At 44.3% G+C, this 20,434-nt stretch overlaps 1 protein-coding gene across 1 annotated transcript in view; it reads left to right on the forward strand.

Moving 5' to 3' along the window:
* LOC119450047 (transmembrane protein 131-like) overlaps positions 1-20,434 on the forward strand; it is an 87,792-nt gene that overhangs the window by 26,727 nt on the left and 40,631 nt on the right. Inside the window, 10 exon segments of the mRNA XM_037713401.2 lie at positions 3,336-3,452; positions 4,750-4,854; positions 6,357-6,437; positions 8,346-8,498; positions 10,242-10,317; positions 10,494-10,611; positions 14,767-14,902; positions 15,643-15,831; positions 19,378-19,550; positions 19,996-20,135. Coding sequence (XP_037569329.1) covers positions 3,336-3,452; positions 4,750-4,854; positions 6,357-6,437; positions 8,346-8,498; positions 10,242-10,317; positions 10,494-10,611; positions 14,767-14,902; positions 15,643-15,831; positions 19,378-19,550; positions 19,996-20,135 — 1,288 coding nt within the window.

A 20,434-nucleotide genomic window follows, 5' to 3' on the forward strand; every position in this document is an offset into this window, starting at 1 on the left:
GTTATTGACATTAAGACTATCACCTCGTCGGCACCATTGTATTATTGGAAACAGCAAGCGTGCTGACTGGTTCCAAGCTAGCATTATGCTATTTGATTGTTTGCGCCCTGTGTTGTTGACTCTTGCACTGCCATTGTCTCTGGCATCAGCCATTTGATACGATAGATTGGAGTGTGTGAATACCGAATAGTTAGGTTTCCAATGGCATATCGGACCCATAGAGTTTCTCACTATTACACCTAGAGGGTAATCTGGCGCCACCGTCTATGCGAGTTTCTTAAAGGGCGCTGTGCCGTCATGGGATTGATAGGATATGTGTCTGCGAGGCTTTGTGGTGGCTGGCGTTGTACCAGGCTTCGTCTAAAACATGGATATGGCTACACAAATAGTGCATCTTAAAATAAAATCTACATAAAAGGCTTTCATTCACCCATATTACATCTCTCAACAAAGTTAACTCACCTTCACTACAGAATCAACAGAAGAAAAGCAAGAACAGATGACAAGTTGTTCCAAAGCGAGCGAGAATCTTGTCGTCTGTCCTCTAACTTGAGCGGCAAGCTGATACTTTTTACGTTTGATATAATTGCACATCCAATAAGAAGTCCTCTAAATTAAACAAAACATGTTTTTGTGTAATAATAAAACTAAAACAGCTTTTTGCGTGCTGTTTTAGCAGGAAATTTATCATTGTGACAGACGGAATGGTGCTAGCCAAGGCGCATCTTCAAGGCGTTCTGGCTCTCCAAGAACGATGCCAATCCCAAGTCGCAATATACTGGCATTCTCATGAATACCACAGCACAGCAGTGCCAGATTTCCCTCTAGGTAATATAGTGAGAAACTCTATGATCAGACCAAATCAAGAAAAAAAAGCTGAATATTGATAACAGAAATAGAATAACAGAAAAGCTTCCACAAGATTTAATGCTTACAAATTTTGGGCAAGAAAATACGGTGCTGCACATGCTTGAGAGTCTTCTAGCATTGCATAACAAGAATGTACCGTATTTACACGATTGTAAGTCAACTCGAATGTAGGTCGACCCCCCCAAAATTGCATGTCTCAAAAAACAAAACAAAGGGGGCGGGGAGGGGAAAAAAACCACGCGAGTGCATTCACACAAGAGAAATTTATTGATGGGGTTGCTAAGACTACTCATCGTCACTAGAGTCGACCTCAATGGCACTGCTGTCGTCATAACTGCTGCGGTCCTGCAGCACGTCGTCATCAAGTGCGAGTCCACACTTCGCGAACGACCGCACCACGACATCACGCGGTACAGCCGCCCACGCAGAGAGGACCCACCCGCACACAGTAGCCAGGGAGGCCAAATTTCCTCGCACTGAAGCCGCCACTGCCGCACCACACGTTAACTGACTCCAAACTTGCGTCCCGCTGCGCAGTTGTTAGTTTCCTCGGCATGGAGGATAGCAGCCCGTTTGAACGCTGCTGTGAACGAGCGCCGAAAGTTCTTGGCACTCATGACAGGCGCGACGATTCAGCACAACAGCAGAAGTGACAGATGCGCGCGGCTGTCGAAAACAATCGTATCTCAAAGAATAGCTCTTCCGCCAACTACTAATACCCCCCAAACAATGGCTCATCCGCCGACTACCATACCCCCCTAACGGCGGCTCTTCCGCCAACTACCAATACCCCCCAAACGGCGGCTCTTCCATGATCGATGCTCCCACAAGAGCCGTGTGCTCGTGGTGCGTGCAATCAAAATGTATGCAATACGGTAAATTAACACGCTACGCTTCTGCCGTAACCATGGAAACGTAGGTGCAAAGTTGTAACCACGCCGTAGCGCCTCTGATTTCTCGTTTCTCTTGCCGCTACTAGCGGTACACGGTTCGATTTCGATTCATAGTCGACCCCCCAACATTGGATTGTCAAATTTGAAAAAATGGGTCAACCTACAATTGTGTAAATACGGTAGCAACCTATCAGTAACGTAGGTACATAAAAATCAAGAAATACAGTATGGTCTACTCTTATTAAAGGGAACACCAAGTTAATGTGCCAGCACTGGTTGCAGTCCATTCCTAGTGTATGAAGGTCTGAAAAATATTTTTAATGCAACAGCGTTAAGGGACCCGTGTCGCAGAAAATCTGGCGTCGGTGTCTGTGTGGGCTCGCCGGCGTCGTTGGCGAAAATAATCGTTCCGAACCACATCATCCCGAACCACCCTGACCGGGCAGCCCCTTCACGTGGCACAAGGTGTTAGTGAACAAAAATTGAATTTCTCAAAGTAACATCCGTCAGAAAAATGATAAAGTATGACTTAACCGCATCCTACAGACGTGATAGCGTTGTGTTGTAATTTGAATATACGAGAAAAAAAGCCCGATAAGCAGCCAGGCATCTTTGAATGCTATCACGTTCCACTGTTAAAGGCAAAGCTTAAGCTTCCTCCAAATTTTTTATCAATAGAAACTTTGTTGGATAGAATCAATTGCTTTTTTCCTTTGAAACTAATGAATGAATATTAAGTTTAATAGTGGACCTGTGTATTGTGGCAATCTTTTATTTATTACAAAGGTAGTTTTGCTTTCCAGCTTTTTTCCCCAGAAGACAGTACTGCTATGCCAACTTTACGGCAGATGGGTTATCGTAAGGCCATTCTGCGCTACAGCCGAAAGGGCCGCACGTTCTGTGACTCGATCACGGCTCCGCGTGTAGCTGGCACTGCCAGTAAACAACAGGCGCCGTCCGGGTGTCAGGTTCGACGTGACTTGCCACCTGTCAAAGAATCTGACATCTGGAAGGTCACAGCAAGTTCTCAATGCTCGCACCATCAATGCTCGTGACAGACACGTCTATTCATGTTGACAAGTGAAATCATTAGGCAAGCCAATTCCCATGCGTTTGCACGTGGTGTGGTCATGGCCGCTCTAAGTGAATCATAATATACTGCTCGTGGTCCGGGCATGGCCGCTCTAATCGAAGCGTAACAACGTCCATGAAAACCATTTTTTCCTTAGCTTTTATGAATTCTGATTACTGTATTTGTAGTCTTACCATGTGTGATGAGCTACTACAGTAGAGTTCCTACGACATGTTTACATTCATGTTTTGAAAGGTTAGGCGTAAAAGACGCAGACAAAAAAGTTACAGAAAGGACGACACAAACACCATTCCTCTTGTTACTCTTGTGTCCGTGTCTTCTATGCCGAATCCTTCAAACCATAAATCGTTACCATTTCGTGCAGCTATCTGCCATTCGATGTTGTAGACATAGCTGCCAATAAGTCCTATATAGGGGATACCTTGCATCCTCTTCAAGCCTGCATTTTTTCAATTTTTGCTCTCAATGCGAGTTTGCAGGTGGTGATCAAGCACTGGGGAACGAATATGACCAAGACATTAGTCGAGCTGGCCACTGAAGCTGAAAACAGCAGCACACTAGTCGGAAACTACAACTTCTCGAGCGTTGTGAGAAAGGTAGGTGCATGTTCGCATCCACATTCTTTCACTTGCAAGCATGAAGGAGTGAGCTGGTAGGTGCAGGTCCTTACTGGAGGGAACCAGCAGACAGGAGACAAAAAGGAGCACTTGTCATCCAGGCAAAATACGTGGAGTGTACACAGATGGGCTCTAATTATCATTCTATTGTTTCAGCCCTAGGAATGGTTCTCATCTGATGATCTGACCTTGCTTGATGGGTGTGCATGTGCTTCCGTTGCCCTTAACAACAAAGAAATTCATAACTGTTGTGCGGCTGTCATGTTGTTGTGTAGCACTTTTGTTACATCTAAATGTGTACAGTAGCAGGGTAAATGTGCTCTCAAGGAAATCTAATCTATCCTAAGAAAACTGTGCTATTCTTGCCATATTTGGAAGAAATGGAAGGAAATGCTCATTCCACTTGTAGCGAAGCGTTGGAACTCTGAAGTGGGTCGTCCGCTCCAGTGCCTTCTAGTGGGTCGTTTTCTTCAGCTCTCGAGTGCCGCTCATGCTGAGAGTCCGTGCTGCGCTTTTTGGACTGCCGCCCTTGCGCTGCTTCAAGTGTTGTCCAATAAACACCCTTATAAATTGGTGGAGGTGCTGTACCCTCAAAACCACTCCGAAACCCCTTCGATGCCCCTGGAGCTTCGATCCCGTGCACTACCATCTGCCATGCCGCACGACGCCTCCCAACAAACGCCTCCTCCTGCGCCATCCGCCTGTCCTGGTGTCCCTCGTCAAAACGACCCACTAGAAAGCGCTGGAGCGGATGACCCATTTCAGAGTTCCAACGCTTCGCTACACACTCACAAATTCCTCAATCCCTTCAACTTAAGTATGACCAGCACATTCGCAGCAGTGACATTCACAGTGTACGTGAGCAAAGGAGTGCGCTTTTTATTTGGAGCTGCCTCATGGATCATTTCTGTAAAGGCTGCTGAAATGTGTATGCAACTTGTGAGGGCTTTCTTATACCTTAAGCTTTTACAAGTTGAGAAAACACAACATTTCTAGGGGAACACAAGATAAAAAAAAAAAAAAAAAATTGAGGTTCTTCAACTGTTGCTGAACTACGACTTCAGCAGTGGTGTTTCTGTACCTTAATGTCTAAGTAGATTTTGTGCGAACTGAATTGCAGGCTCTAGTTTTCAAATTTAATAGCTCTTCGTGCCTGCTTTTATAACGGGTAGTGAATAGGCAATATGGCTGAATGTCACCGTGTTTTCGGGACCACCAATTCACAATGCAATTCACCTATTGATATGTAATGGCCACCAATGTTTGTTTTGTTTAGATCACCCTACTGCCCCTGCATTATGCACTGTTTCGAATCAGTGTCACAGCGCCAGAGACTGAGGGCGTTTTCTGGGGTGAAGCCTCCATCGAAACAAACCACGAGGTAAGGGCCAGAAATTAATCCTGAACACTGCAGTTGTGTACAGTATAGACCACTTATAACGTAACCGTTTATAGTGCAGGACCGTATATAGTACGGTCTTTTCAGACTCCCGTTAATTTTCCCATAGCACTCCATGTATACGCATACCGCTTACAGTGCAGCCGCGTGAGACGAAATACCGGTTATAATGCGGCTTCCGCGGGAAAATCTCGCTGACAAGGGCGGCAGCAAGCACGCTTCTCAACAAGGTGCGTGCTCTCGGCCGACATGTGCATTATTCAATGCAATCAAACTCTCGGTAATTTGGACTTATTTGGCCGCGCATCGGTTAATTCGGACTACTTTCGGAGCTCGAGGAGCGCCAGAAATGTGCTACGCAAAAGAGCAAGAACGGCGCTAGTGTCCAACCGAAACGAAGCGGCAGAGTCCACATCACCACGGCCATCAGTTGAAAACGTACGTGAATGACAGCAAAGCCTATTTGTGTCTTTAAAGCCTGTATTCTTGCTTTTACCGCTGCGCATAACACTGCGTTGGCCGCGGGCTTTCGTAACTGCGTAGTCGTCATCCACGATCGCGTCGATAGCGGCCGCAGTTTTCTCCGCAGCGGTTGCGGCGAACAGTAGTTTCGTTTTTACTTGGTACGTGCATCGGCCGTGTGCCAAAAAAACTGCGTAGTTGCCATCGATGATTGCATAGATAGCGACCGCAGTTTCGACTGCAGTTGCAGCGAACGGTAGTTAATTCGTCCAGACTTGGTGCATGCGTCGGGCGCGTGCCTTCAGCACCGCAAAGTCGCCGTTCATAATTGCGTCGATAGCGGTCACGGTTTTTTTCTGCAGCAGTTGTGGCAAACTGCTGTTTCGTTTTGACTCGGTGCAAAGCTGTCGAACTTAAAGAGCACCGGCTACATCGCGATTAAGTTTTCGCCAGATCACTGGCGAAAACGTAAACGAAAACGTAAAAAGCATGCCTACATGCTTGGTCTACATGTTTTGCATACGTGCAGGGCTTGAAAATCGTTGTTTTGGTTATAGTGCGGTACCGCTTATAGTGAAGATATGCGCGACTCTGGTGACTAACGTTATAAGCGGTCTACACTGTATAATGGTATGTCCTTTAACAAGTCACACATTGCCTCTAGTGTTCTAAACAGCTTTATGTAGTTTATCCATCTTTATTAACATGTATCAGAAATATGTTCGTGCCAAGTATGTAGATTTTGTACGTAGGATGTTTGTGTATTTAAATACGTGGCTCTCTGCGTGGAGACATGATGCCTGTTCCAAGTGAAGTATCAAAAACTTTGTGTCAAGAGTGAGTTGTTTGAATGTTCATATTTGATAACTGATTTGAGATTTTAATTGGCAATCACATTTGATTAGGTGACCTGTGCACCAGTTTTCTTTTTCGTGTTAAAAAAAAGGATTTGCTTACAACTTTTGTTGTTGGTGTGCCTGCCTGTCATCATCACTTCACTGTATCTTTCTCTTGCATGGCAGCTGCTTAAGGTCCAGTTTACGATGAGGACTGCAAAGGGTAGCCTCATGTCGGATCCGATAGTCTTTGAGAATGCTTTTCCGGTATGTTGTCATTTGTTTTTTTTCTTAGCATATCTTCTGTTTGCTGTGCATGAATCTCAGTGTTTTGACCATTCTACTGCAAGGAAACTATGAGCAGGAGGGGAACAAAAATACTTAAAGTCGTATACATAATTTTTAAACCAAGGAAATCTGAAATAGGAAGTCGGTGTATGAAATGATACATATCTGCAGAGGAATAGCTAAGATGTGCAAAAAGTGAAGGGACAGAAATGCTGTGTAAACTTAAGCACACAATATTGGATGTAGTTTATGTAGTAATGAATAACAACAGAGGCAGCAAAATAAAATGAGTTAAATGAGTGATGGAGGGAATATAAACATATATTGTGCAAGAACAGGGTAGAAAAGAAATAAGACAAGAAGCACAACGAAAGAGGCCAGTAAGGGCAAACATTAGTAAAGCATGGAACAAGGGCACTGAAAATGAGTCATGTATGACGTAATAAAAGAAAGGTGCACATTGTCTCATAGTGCAGCTGTTGTACATCAAAAATACTGAGTCCTGAGGCCAAATTAGAGAAAGAAATAATAGAAAGCATAGACTTGCTAATACTCTTCTTTTTTCTTTTTTACAAAAGGAGCTTTGTGTTTGCTATAAATGGGCGAATATAATCTTTTTTGAACACGATTCGAATGACTAGTAAGGATCGAACATCGTATAGTCAGACGCAGAGGCATATATTTATAGCAGGAACATTTTTTTTCGGCATAATTAGGTACCCCACTTTTATTGACTGGTGAGAAAAAAGACAACCAACTATCATGGACAATTAGGATCAGTTTTAAACACAAGATCATTAATTGTCAACAGCAGAACTGCACGAATAGCTTGTCAACATGTTTATAGCCTGGTTGCAAACAAGCTCTCCCAAGAACGAATGGCTGTTTTAGGACTAGCTTTCCAAAAACAGCAAATAATAGTTGTTGAAGAAAGATCAAAAAAAAGAAAAGCTGCTGAAGAACTTGTGTGCTGTAGACACATGTAAAAGGGCCAGTTGCATGGAAGACATCACTAGTTGTAGCATAAAAGATAAAACTGCTACATGACTAGACTGCAAGAAACACAGAAATACAGACTACAAGCAAAAGTCACAAGTTGTCATATAGGATCCCGCCGCGAAACTGAAAACAAAGCCTCGAATACTTACCTACTATATTGTTTTTGCATTGCTTTGAAAATTTTCGTTGTCGTTTTACTTCTGGTAATTTGTAATACCTTGTTTATCAGAAGGAGAAGAGTAAGCCCATTTTAATAGTCGGTTGTTTCGAAATATTTGGTTAGTTTCGATATTAGAAAATACCAAATAGATCATTTTCAAATATGAATATGAATAGTTGGTGTTTAGTATTCAATTCGTATTCGAAACTTCGAATATTCGCCCACCCCTAGTTATTACTGAAGGGCATGCACTTGCAGAACCCTATTCACAAGCAAAAAAGAAGGGACAACACCATGATGTTTCTTTAACGTTCCAGTGTGTTTTGTGTACCTCATAAGCTTGAATTTCAACCTGGGCGTCAATCATAGTCTGCATAATTGTGTCCTGTGAGGTTATGATTCACATGAGCTCAAAATAAATTCAAAATTAGTGAATACTTGGCAGGCAAATACTGTTACGTCAGAACATGGGTTGGTGTCCTTCTGATGACTTAAGGATTTTGGGCCTTGATCTCCTGAGTAATTCTGTCATGAAATGAACCTGCAGCCTCTGTTTTAGATTGATTCATCTTCTTGATGCTATAATTGCTTAAATTCATGTGCTCTCTTATTAACAGTGGCCCTTCTTCCACGTCCTACACAGCTGCGACTGAGAGCCATAATCGCATGTGTACGAAGTGTCGGTGTAGTGTTAATTCGCATCACTCTGCCATTCTCTTTCTCCTCAGGGGAAAGTATCGTCACAGAATCTGTATATCCACAGCACATTTTCACACTCCATGACAGTGACTTCAGTGCAAACAGTTCCTGAAGATTCTAGGTTTTATTTTGAAGTGACTCAGAATGCTTCGCCTGTGCTGCAACCGAGGAGCAAGAACTGGGTAGGTGGTGCCCCTATTGCACCTACCGCGCTAGGATCGTGGATGACTAACTAGCGCATCTGTGTGTTGTATTGCGTGTGCTTGTTGGTGTGACACCTGTTCCTTACAGATAATAAGAGAAAACCTCTATGCCCCTTTGATTGTCGTTGTTGTGGTTGCTTTAATAATCACATTTGTCTTATAGCTTATATGTTTATAACTTAATAGGCAATTGCATTGTGTGCAAAGTGTGTGAGGTGGTCAACTCAGGCTGTCAGTGGACACTGAGGCAGCAGATAAAGGCCATTAAAAATCTGCAGTAGCTTGTTGTTACATTGTTTTACAGTTATCGGCCAATTACATTCTGTTGATTTCAGTTTCAATTGTTTCTTTAAATGTACAGTGGAATCTCAATGATACGATCACGGCTAATACAAATTTCCGGATGATACGAATTTTTTTGTGGTCCCGGCTGAGCCCCATTACTTTGCAACGTGCTAGAGAACGGTTGTTACGAATCGATTTTCGACCCGCGTCGGTTGATACGAATGAACGCCGCCCCACTGACAGCCGCGAAAAAGAACAGCACGCTGTCACGCGCTTTCTTCCTTTCTCTTTTGGTGCGGAGGCGCGGATGCGGCGCCGGTCAGCGCGGAGGCCACGACTGGGCACGAAGAGTTTGACGCGGTGGCGCTTTTCTTGTTTTGCGCGCGGCCGCCGCAGCGAGTGAAGGTTCGTGCGGTCTATCGCTTCAATGGAAACTGAGCGGCGTAAGCACAGCGTATACAAAGGTCAGAGCCGTGTGAAGATCGCTTACAAGATACGGTGCGCGCGACAATACCGACAGCCGGCACAGGCGCAAAGTACAAGAACACATTTGTTGGCAGAGTAGAAGCCCCCCCCCTCCTTCCCTCCCTCTGCGCTGCCTTCCCGCTTTGCTCCTTTCGGTGGGAGATTGCGTCGCCAGTTACCCTTGCGCCCGGTTGTAAGATACGCATTTGGTGCCGCACAGCGTCGCCCCCCCATCCCTCCCATACCCCCCAGCCTTTCGCGCGACCGAAGCAGGGCTGGGCTTGACTGGTGCGCCCGGCCGTGACGGAAGTCGCGTTTGCTCTCCGCTGTGCGTTCGCTCTCCGTGCGTGAAGGCGCGCGTCCACTCGCGCATACGGCGCGCGGTGACGTTTTTGATCGCCCTTGGACTCGTGCTCCACGTCTCATGCTCCTCCTCGGATTTGCCTTCGTTGATATCCTCTCCCGTCGGTGGGCGCACCTCGTTGAGAAGTGTGCTCGCTACCGCCTTTGTCGGCGAGATTTTCCAGCGGAAGCCGCATTATAACCGGTATTTCGTCTCACGCGGCTGCACTGTAAGCGGTATGCGTATACATGGAGTTCTATGGGAGGGTAAACGGGAGTCGGAAAAGGCCGCGTTGTAGCCAGTTTTGCGCTATAAACAGTTACGTTATAAGTGATCTATTCTGTAAATGCTTTTTACGTGCGCGTGCCTGAGTGAGTTCACCTCCGACTCTTTAATTTAGCTAGTTTTAATTGTGTTTCGATGATACAAATTTCAGCTAATACGAATATTTTTCGTGACCCCGTGAGATTCGTATCAGCGAGATTTCACTGTACCTCCTTTCACCTGCATGTACTAACATACTTTGTGCATTGCACACAGGCTCATCTATCACAAGTGCTGTAGCAGTACAGACATGGTGCACCACTGCTGTTGCATGTGTGGTTTATCATGTTAACCTGTCTGTGCAGGCAGGGAAGCTCTACTTTGACCCTAGGCGTGAGTGCAAGCAGGAGTGCTACAGTGGGTTACCAACAGCAACAACTGGTGAGTAGATGACATCCATACCATCCGAGTGCTTAGTGGAAATTTCTGATTTCTCTGTGCCTTGTTATGGAAACTTTCATGGTGCATTTGATGGGAACCTAGTCTGGATTGTGGATAGATTGCCCAACAGTTTGTATTTGAGGTCGGCATTCAAGTTCTGTGCTGCTTTCTTGCAGAGGGCCACCAGTGGCTGTCTGGACTTAACCTGCCCAGTGATGTTGGTGATTCCGACCTGGAGCTTTTTCAAAGCATTCATGGCCGCTGGTTGGCCCTGCAGGAAAGCAGGAGGCATGTGTAAGTATTTTTGCCGTTCTTGCTGTTTTTGCTGTTTTATAGAATCTGCTTTGGTTGGTGCTCTCTGCACGAGTCATCAGCAGACCAATTCTCATGCTGTATTCATGTAAACAAACGTGAGCATGGTATGGTTGCCTAGAATCCAGCCTAAATTTAATTAAATCAAATTGTAATTGCCACTGGGTGTAGTGCACCCAGGGATGGAAGTGCTGTGCCAATTGCGCCAAAACACTAACTTCGAATGAAGTCACAAAATTTTGCAGGATGTTTGTGTTCAGTGGCAACCACAGAGCCATGTACTGGCTAGCATTTAGCCCTAGAAGCTAAAGCAATCCGTTTCAGCGTCGGCGTCATTAGAGTGTGGGTGTGTTTAGTGGTGCATTGTAACTTGGCCGCAGGAAAAACGAAAATACATTGTGCTATACAATGCATTACGAATGTTTTATGTAAATCTTACGCATTTGCCTGATAGAGTAAAACCCCGGTGATAACGATCACGGCTGGTACGAATTTCGGTGTGATACGAATTCGTAACATTCCCCGGCCGAAATACTTTGCTCTTAATATGAAAAACATTGGGCTGTTACAAACGCGTTGCTGCGCCGCTGCGGATCATACGAACGCATAAGCAACAGCGGCAGCGGCTGAGCTAGCGGAGCGACCGGCACAGACAAGCCGGCACAGAGGGATCTGGGCGGGATCCATAGTCGCCAAGCAATCGGCTACGTCACACGGCTGCGCAATCTCTCATTGGTTCCCACGACGAGTGGACTGAACCACATCACAGCCTAGTTGATGCTTTGACCAGCGAGAAAGAGGACGAGGATCACTGCAGCAACGACGACCGCGGCAGCAGTCACGACGACTTAAACACTCCCTGCACTCGACGTGCTGAGGCGTTCAGTGGTGTGCAAAAACATTCGTGAGATCACGGGCGCGCACTTTTACGCCTTCCAGAAGGCAATCATTGACGATTTGGGCAAGAAGAAAAGGTCGCGCTGCGAAGGATGTCGGGAGGCCTTCGCCACTGCTAGCTCTAATCAGTCATATGAGATGACTAGAATTTCAGCTTCCATACTGCTCTTGTGCAAAATAGAAACAAGATTTGCGGATTCCGTCGGTAAATAAAAGCGTGTTGGACGTAGTAAGCATAAATTTATTGTTTTCTTGATACCCTGCATAATTTGACATTCGGTTAATTAGGACATTTTAATTCGGTGAATTCAATATGGGGAGGGGGGGGCGCTAAGGGGAGGGGGGGGCGCCCCTTGGCGCTTCATGGAGCTTAGCAGGGTTCCCTGGAACAAACATGCTTGAGAACCCCTGATTTAAAATAATGGTCCCTGTTTTACATTGACTTTATGGGGCAGCCCTAATAGTCAAGCTTGTGCAGAATATTGGTCTGCAATGCTGATCGAAAAGCAACTGAACACTTTTTTTCCCTTTATTCGATACATAAATGTCAGGTTTCTTTTTTTTTTCATATATATATATATATATATATATATATTTCTTTCCGCCAAGTTGTGTGGAATACTGGCAAACATGCAATGACCAACAAAGTAACTTCACATTTATTCTGTGGTACTCTGCTATGCCAACTGAATGTCACCAAGAATTAAAGAAATAACTGAGGGCATTACGCGAACGGCGTTCACTGTATGTTGATGGGTGTTGTTCATGATTGTCACAGTCAGTATTTCTTGTTCATCGTGCATGAATACATCTAATTAGCTAACTTTATAAACTTACTTTATCGACAAGATGTTGATAAAAGTTGTGGAGGATGTTGAAACATGAACAATAAATGGATTTAAAGCAACCTAGGATTTGAATGATTCAATATCCTTATCGAATAAGGAGGTAATTAATGTTAACTAATTAAACTTAAATGTTAGTTGCTTGTGCTCAATGAAAAAAATTGAACAGACACACTTGAGATTGCTTACGTGTGTTAATGTGAAAGCTCTATAGTCTCTTTGGTAAAGTGCCTTTTCCCGTGCGTTCCTTGTCCGTGCATGCTCTCACCTGTATTTCAACTGTGCCTCGGTAATGCAAAATCAAAATGTGCCAAGCGTCTCTACACGCTCGCTTACCCATGGGGAGTTCATGACTTGAAGTACCGCTCAGCAGCGTTGAATTGGACATTAATGGCATCAGTGACGTGTGCAGTGACGCACCTTTAGTCAACCGGAACCGTGGAGCCGCCGTGGCGTCGGGGAAGTGTGCTCATCTCGCACCCCGGTGGCCTCGGTTCGATTTCAACCCAGACCAAAATTTACCAAATTTTCTTTTCAAAGCCATTGATTTACTTTTTTTACAGGAACCTCCCTGACAAATTGGATGTCAATCCAAGCATTTTTTACATCTTTTTACTCTTTGCGCTGTCGGCCATTTTCGTTACCATCGCTAGATGATGCCGCCGCCGGATTTTCGCATAATGGGGCATATAATGCCTTCGCATTAAAAATAAAAATAAAAACTCTTGAGCAGTAACAAAAGCCTATCGACATACAATGGGTGCTGTTTGCGTAAATCCCTAGGTTTTTTTGGGTTTTTTTTGCGATATTTAGTTGGCACGTCCGGTATGTAACTTAACCCTTTCAGACGTTATGTATACAATTGTGTACACCAAGGTAGTGCATCAACAGCAAAAGCACTAATGAAAGTAATCATATTTAACATGTGCCGCATCTATCTTGAAACACTTATGATTGGAATTGTGCTGCAATTTTGGATAACATCTGCAAAATGTTTTAGTAAAATGAGTTGGAAGGTAGACGGTCGGGTGTTTTTCCTTGGCGACAGTATGTTGTTGTATTAGGGGGTTCACTTCTTTCATTGTTTTTCACAATGTCATGCACCAGGCATAATATTTAACTAGCTGGACAAGTGCTTTGCAAGCTTTCAATACACGAAATAAGTAATGTTCTCATATTTGATGTTCCTGTAGAGAGTTTTCGTGTGGAGTCTACATTCTGTTAACTTGACAAAACTCACTAAAGAATTGAAAACTCTTAATGTTTTCTGTAGCTGTATACTTTCTATGATTCTGAAGATGCAAGAAATGTGGCAAAGGCCACGGCGGCTGCATTTCGATAAGGGCGAAATGCCGAAAACACCCGTGTACTTGAATTTAGGTGCACGTTAAAGAACCCCAAGTAGGCCAAATTAATCCGGAGTCCCCCACTACGGCGTGCCTCATAATCAGATGGTGATTTTGGCACGTAAAACCCCATAAATTTTCTTGAAAGAAATGTGGCAAAAGTAAGTTTTCAATTTACAGGATAAAGTGGGGTCTGAAAGGGTTAATAGCAGTTTCCGAGGAATGCATATGGCTTTCCTTTGTCGTCTAAATGACATTTTTTCCTTTAGTGAACTTTCCACCACCTTGCGGGCTTACACAGAACTGATTCGCCGTAACCTAATAGTGTTCTGCAAAGTCGAATTAAGAACATCTTTTCTTGATTTGTCTGTATTTCACTCGTGTTGGTCCTTACCTAGCATGTCCTAAAACGCACATCTTGTGCTCCAAAACAAAACTATTACTGCTCCAAAACAAACCTGCTTCAAACTGGCCGCTTCCATTCCTGAACGCCCCTCCATATATTTCTTCACAATAAGTGCCATAAACACACGCACCAAGTAGCAGCTAGACATCTTTTTTTTTCCCCCCACGCAGCTTTGTGCTGCACTACAGTTCTGGAATTCTCTCGGAAATCATAACCTGCACAATGTCTACCCTTCATAGTACACCTGGCCCTGTGCCTTGTGCAGTATGATGTAAATTTGTTTTGTTGTTTCCTGTGGCTGGGGGTGGTTCACTAATTCTGTTATATTTCTTAATGGAATGAGTGACCCACCTACATGTAATAGTCGTAGATCTGAGGAGTCATTTGACCATGTCCTTTGTGTCGGTCCCCGCTACAACACCCACTGCCCTCTCACTTTGGACCTTGCTAAACTTATCCACACATCTAAACATTTTCAAAATAAAAGTCTATGGGTGCACCCAACCTTTTAAAGTTTTAGTGCCCTGGATTTCTTTGGTGACTGTTGGCAACCTCGTTATTCTGTCTTTGTGGGCTGCATGACATAAAAGCAGTAAACTTCTGGAAATTCTGCTCTTAGTGAGTTCCATCATCTGTTTTCCAGTGTCAACGTGACACTAAAAGTGGACACAAGCGAGGCACAAGGTTTCCTCATGGAGGCGCAAGTGCTCTTTCACTGGCCAAAGCTATCGACAAAGAATGTTCTGAAGTTTCCGGTTACGCAAGTTGGGAACCTCACAGTAAGTATTGGAGTACCCATGGTGCTCTGGCCATTTTTGGTCATGGATTATAGGTCATGGGTAATGACATGAGTCAACACTACAATTATTAAAGGGAAATATGGGTGAAGTTGCATAAATCTAGCATCACAGTAAATGCAGTGCTTCTTGCAGCCTGCTTGTCTAAGTATATGAAACCATTGCAATGCTAATAAGATGACACAAAGAACAGAAGACTGGACATCACGGGCGCTACACCACGGACACGAGTAGCGTGGTATTCTGTTCTTTGTGTCTTGTCTTATTCGCACTGCAATAACTTCATCTAGTATCAACCAAATAGCCCAAGAACAATTTATTTTGAGTTATCCACCTATGTTGCCTCAGCAAGCTGCCTTTGGAGCCTCGTTGGCCTCACATTGAGACTGACTAAAGTTGCAGAGTGCATTACATGTGCTAAGTTTATGGATCTTAGCAATGTAAGCGGCAATGCACTCAAAATGCCAAAAAGCATCAAACTATCATCTTGCAATGCCAGGTGATTATAGAATATTGTTTGTGTAGGGTTGGCTTCACATTCAGTTTTGTCATTTCGACATGCATGTATTTATTTTAGTAAATTAGGTCTACCAGGTCTAGCCTAGCCTAACAAGAACCTTAAGCCCCAAATGCAGGTGATAACCTGCAACAGCCACACATGCTGAACTAAAGCATAAGCTTGCCATACTGCATTGCAGCAACAGGTTGCTCATTTGTTGCAGGTGAGGCAACTGACCTTGGAGAATCCATCCAGCCTTCCTGTGCTGGTTCAGGTGTTGCCATTATTCTTGTACCCCGACTTGGATGCAGCCCTCGCCATGGCTGCACACTCAACCAGTATGCTGAATCTTTCAGCGGCATTGAAGAGTGAGCCCAGCGTGTTCAGCCTACAGGACCTGGAGGAGTACAATGTAAGCATAGCACAACTGCTCAAACAACCAGGCCCAGTTATTGTGCAACTGGGTAAAATCTTTGTGTGCCAGCTTTGCAAGGATGCCAGTCACATGCTTCAAAATTTCGCCAGGAATGCGCATCAGTTTTGTGCATTGAAAATCTCGACAGGCTAGGCATTTTCAGCCATCTTACTTTTCATTTGTGCTCGTTAGTTATGAGAGAATTGCTGTGTGGAGGAATAGAGCAGTCTATTCTCAACTTCTAAAATTGCACTGTTCTTTTATATATATATATATATATCAGTGAAGCAAAGAATCACAGGAGCCGGCACAGAAGTAGTTCAAAAAATAGAAGCACATAGGAAAAACATAACAGGACTTTACTGACGTTTCAACCGGGGTCCGGCCTTTTGATGAAGGCCGGGCCCCGGCCGAAATGTCAGTAAAGCCCTGTTATGTTTTTCCTAGATGCTTCTATTCTTTGAACTATATATATATATATATATATATATATTTTTTTTTATTTATTTATTTATTATTATTTAGAGAGAGAGAGACAAATTCGTTCCTTCATTTTCTTTACATTTTGAGTGCATACGTTTTGTTTGTTCTGTGCCAAAAATGAATTCTGCTAGAACCAATCTCATGATGACTGTCGCCGATAATGTGATTAAGATTCAAGCAATGTAGTGACACCGTATTGTCACCGCTAAAACGCATCGTGTATGAGCCGTGTACTTCAGCCAGACTCCTCTCTCATGCTTTTCTCTGGTCTAACTGCACCATTTAGTGGTGCATGCGGTAAGTGCCACGCGAAGTGTCCCCCTCCTTTTGCATGACCTTTGAGATGGCACCGGTGGCATTGAGCTGCTGTGCTGGACACGGTGCACCATCTAGCAGTGTGCGTGGCTTCCAAGGTTGCGCTGGTGCGTGCTAATGCTAAGAATTAATATGTCGCTCAACGCGGGTATTTGTGGCACAGCGCGCTAAACCACCGAGCTGCTGTGCTTGAGGAACCTGTGTGATACTAGCATTCAGCTCCAGAAAAATTTAATTGAGGACCAGCTAGATAGACGCAAAGTGTCTGAAGTAAGCTGAGAATGCTAATCGCATTACTATTTTTTATAACACTGTCTAGCTTGAGCTGGAAGTTGCTTAATAAGCAGTTACGATACAATAGTTGGCTGCTAGGTACAGGGATGGAAGTGCTGTGCCAATTGCGCCATCTTGCACCAAACCATCGAGCTGCACCAACCTGCGCCAAAACACTAATTTGAAATGAAGTTGCCAAATTAAACAGAATGTGCGTGTTCAGCGACAACCACACAGCCATAGACATGCATTGGCTAGCGCTTAGCCCTGCAATCCAAGCTTAAGCAACCCGTTTCAGTGTCGGCGTCATTGGAGTGAAGGTGTGTTTGGTTGCATAATTATAACTAGGCCACAAGAAAATGAAAATCGTTGTATGCTATACAATGCATCATGGGTGTTTTATGAAAGTTTTAACTGTTTGCGTGTACGCAGACCAGCTACAGATGATTTGAACTGGCACTCATTTCATGGTCTAGTCGGGAAGGAAAGCCGCGCTGAATGAACAAGGTCATACAGTCTGCTGAGCGTGTAGCTCATCAGTTTCCCTGCGCATTTTAGCACTCGATTTTGCTCCCTATTGGTATATCTGCGTCGATTAATGGGCGAAGAACGCCATACATGTTACATTATAAATCTATTTCACACGTGCACTACATCCGGTTACCGGGATGATTGTGCAACACTCCGACAAACGACCTGTTTGCTTTCATGAAACTTGTTCGTCACAAGTATCCATAGAAGCTGCAAACGTCACTCAAATTCGCACTCAGTCTACATTATTTTCTGCCCGGCCACACCACATAAAATTAGGCTTTTGCCGCCGCAGAACACAAGCCAAGGATGTAAAATTTTATATTAGAGAGGTTTAGCTTGTCCGGTAATCGGGTAAACGCAGGCGGACCGGGCGTTGGGGCAGAGACGTTAACGTGAGCGGCCTGTATGGTGCTGTCACCTGGTGGGGCAGTGATCAAACAGGCCGCTTACGTTTACGGCTCCGCCCCAATGCCCGGTCCGCCTGCGTTTACCCGATTTCCGGACAAGCTAAACCTCTTTATTCAGTCAACCTTTGAGGTCAAATTGCAGTCCTAATTAAACGTTCGGCGAAACCACAAACCTCCGAAATTGTGTTTGCGGCAACGATGTTCACGACACGACTTGTGCAGATCGAGTCAAAATATTTTTAAAAAACATCGTTCGCCGCATGAAATATTGGTTACCGTTTTACATTGGCTTTATGGCACCTGTGAATAAGCCTGAATATTCGAGCTTATTCAAAATATTGGTCAATGTGTTGACACTGAAAAAGCAAGGAACATTTTTGTCCCTTTATTGTTTAAAAAAAATATCTTTAAACTTTTTCTCAGCAACTGATGTGAAATACTGGCAAATATGCAATGACCAGCATGTCACCTCACATTTATTCTGTGGTATTCTGCAGTCCTGAAGGTCGCCAAGAAGTAAAAATTACCTGAGGGCACTACGTGAACGGCGTTCACTGTAACTTGATGGGTGTTATTCAAGGTGGCCACTGTGACTATTTCTCATTCATTATGCACGAGTACATTTAATTGACTAAATTTATAAATGAACACGTTGTGGATGATGTTGACAAATGACCGATAACAACATTTAGAACAGCCTAGGATTCGTCAAGACGTTTTTTAACGAGAAAGAAAGCCCGTGAAATAAATGAATAAAAACGCAGTGACAGCGCTTCTGATCACGTGACAGCGCATCTGCGCACCAAAGATTGTATCAATCTTTATGCAGACCTCATCAAATAGGGGCACTCGGAACGAGCGACCACGCTTTTTTTTCGCTGCATCAGCTCTTTATGGCGCACATCTTCGGCCTCTATCAAGCGCAAAGAAGCGAACTGTTACAAGACCGTGGCCCAGGTTTGCACGTTTGTAATAATCATAATGCCCTGATGACATTTACATCTGAGACTACTTATATTACTGGTGCGGGAACACGTCACGTGTTTCTTCATTAAAATTAAATATTTTTCTTGGCCACATTTAGTTGGCGCATCCGGTATGTAATTTAAAGGTGGTTTCTGAGAAACCTGTATAGGTTTCCTTTGTAGCTTCATGCTATACAGTCAGTGGATGCCAATTTTTCCCCATCATGAATATTGCTCGCCTTGCGGGCTTCCGCAGAACTGATCTGCCGTAACCTAATAGTGTTCTGCAAAGTCAAATAAGGAACGCTTTTTCTTCATATGCCTGTATTTCACTCATGTTGAGCTTTACCAAGCTGCTCCCAAATGTGCATTTACTGCTCCAAAACGGACAATTCATGCTCCAAACCTGCTCCAAAGTGCCAAATGTGCTGCTCCCACAGCTGCTCCAAAACTTTCTTGGCCGCTTCCATCCCTGTAGGTACAAGGGGAGCATTTGCCACCTCCTGTGCATTTTCTTGCTCATAATTTAGTTGCTTGTGCTTTTTGTTTTTGTTGCTTTCGTACAGCCAAGCCCCGACAATGTATTCCTAGCCTATGGCAAAGGTCTTGAGGAATACTTCCACGTCCAGACACATAGGAAGTCTCTGGCCTTCCAACTGACACCGGGCATGAGAGTACGTGTGAAAGTTGGCTTCTCACCCAAGGATGACCAGCCAGCTGCCTCTCTGTTGCTCATTCGGTATGTCCATTGGTCCTGTCATATGACGTGCATAGTGAAATTAAGCTTACAGTCCAGCCTTTGCTGTGCATTTTGGTGAATTTATGGTGCTGTTGCTTAATGCCAGTCTCTTCAGTGAGCTGCTAGGTGGGAAAATTTGGCCACAGGCAAGGATGCCTGTGTGCCAAGCAGACAGTGCATTCTATTTTTCAGTGCTACACTAGACACAGTGTAATTTCACTTGTATGTTACTGATGAAAAGTTTGTATGCTTGGTAACAAACATAACTAATCATGAAATTGCAAATTACCAGGCGTTTGGAATTCTTCCAGAAAGTTTAATGGGCAGAAAGATTGTGTTTATGGTAGAAAAGCTGTACACGTGTATTCTGTGGCAAAATAACTTTTGTGTTTGCATGGCTCTGGTGTTTGCTAGCCTTCACCTAAATGCTTGTGTTGTTGTGCAGGAACAATCTGACAGTGATGAGTGCGGTGATGCTAAAGGGCCAAGGTGGCTATGGCCAGCTTCGTCTTGGAAACAAGGTTCCAGGTGGTGACGCTATGCTGACTTTCGAACTCTCGGAAAGTCATCTGAAGGACTGTGATGGTGAGCTTCACAAATGTGCTTTATACCAAGATGCGACCATGACGTGTGCAGCTGCATCTGCCTCCGGTTGTGTGTGTGTGTGGGGGGGGGGGGGGGGGGGGGGGGGGGGGGGTGCACTTCATTGGCAGCGGTTTTGGGATTTGATACTGGAACCAGCTGTGGTGGTTTAGTGGCTGTGGTGTTCTGCAGCTGCGGCAGCCACATTACTCCCCTGTTGTAATGCAAAACTGTTGAATTGGGTTTTGGATGCATATTAAAGAACCCTAGGTTGTCAGAATTTATGCGGAGCCCTCCACTGC

This window comes from Dermacentor silvarum, chromosome 4 (genome assembly GCF_013339745.2).
Source record: "Dermacentor silvarum isolate Dsil-2018 chromosome 4, BIME_Dsil_1.4, whole genome shotgun sequence".
In the NCBI taxonomy this organism is placed as follows: Eukaryota; Metazoa; Arthropoda; class Arachnida; order Ixodida; family Ixodidae; genus Dermacentor; species Dermacentor silvarum.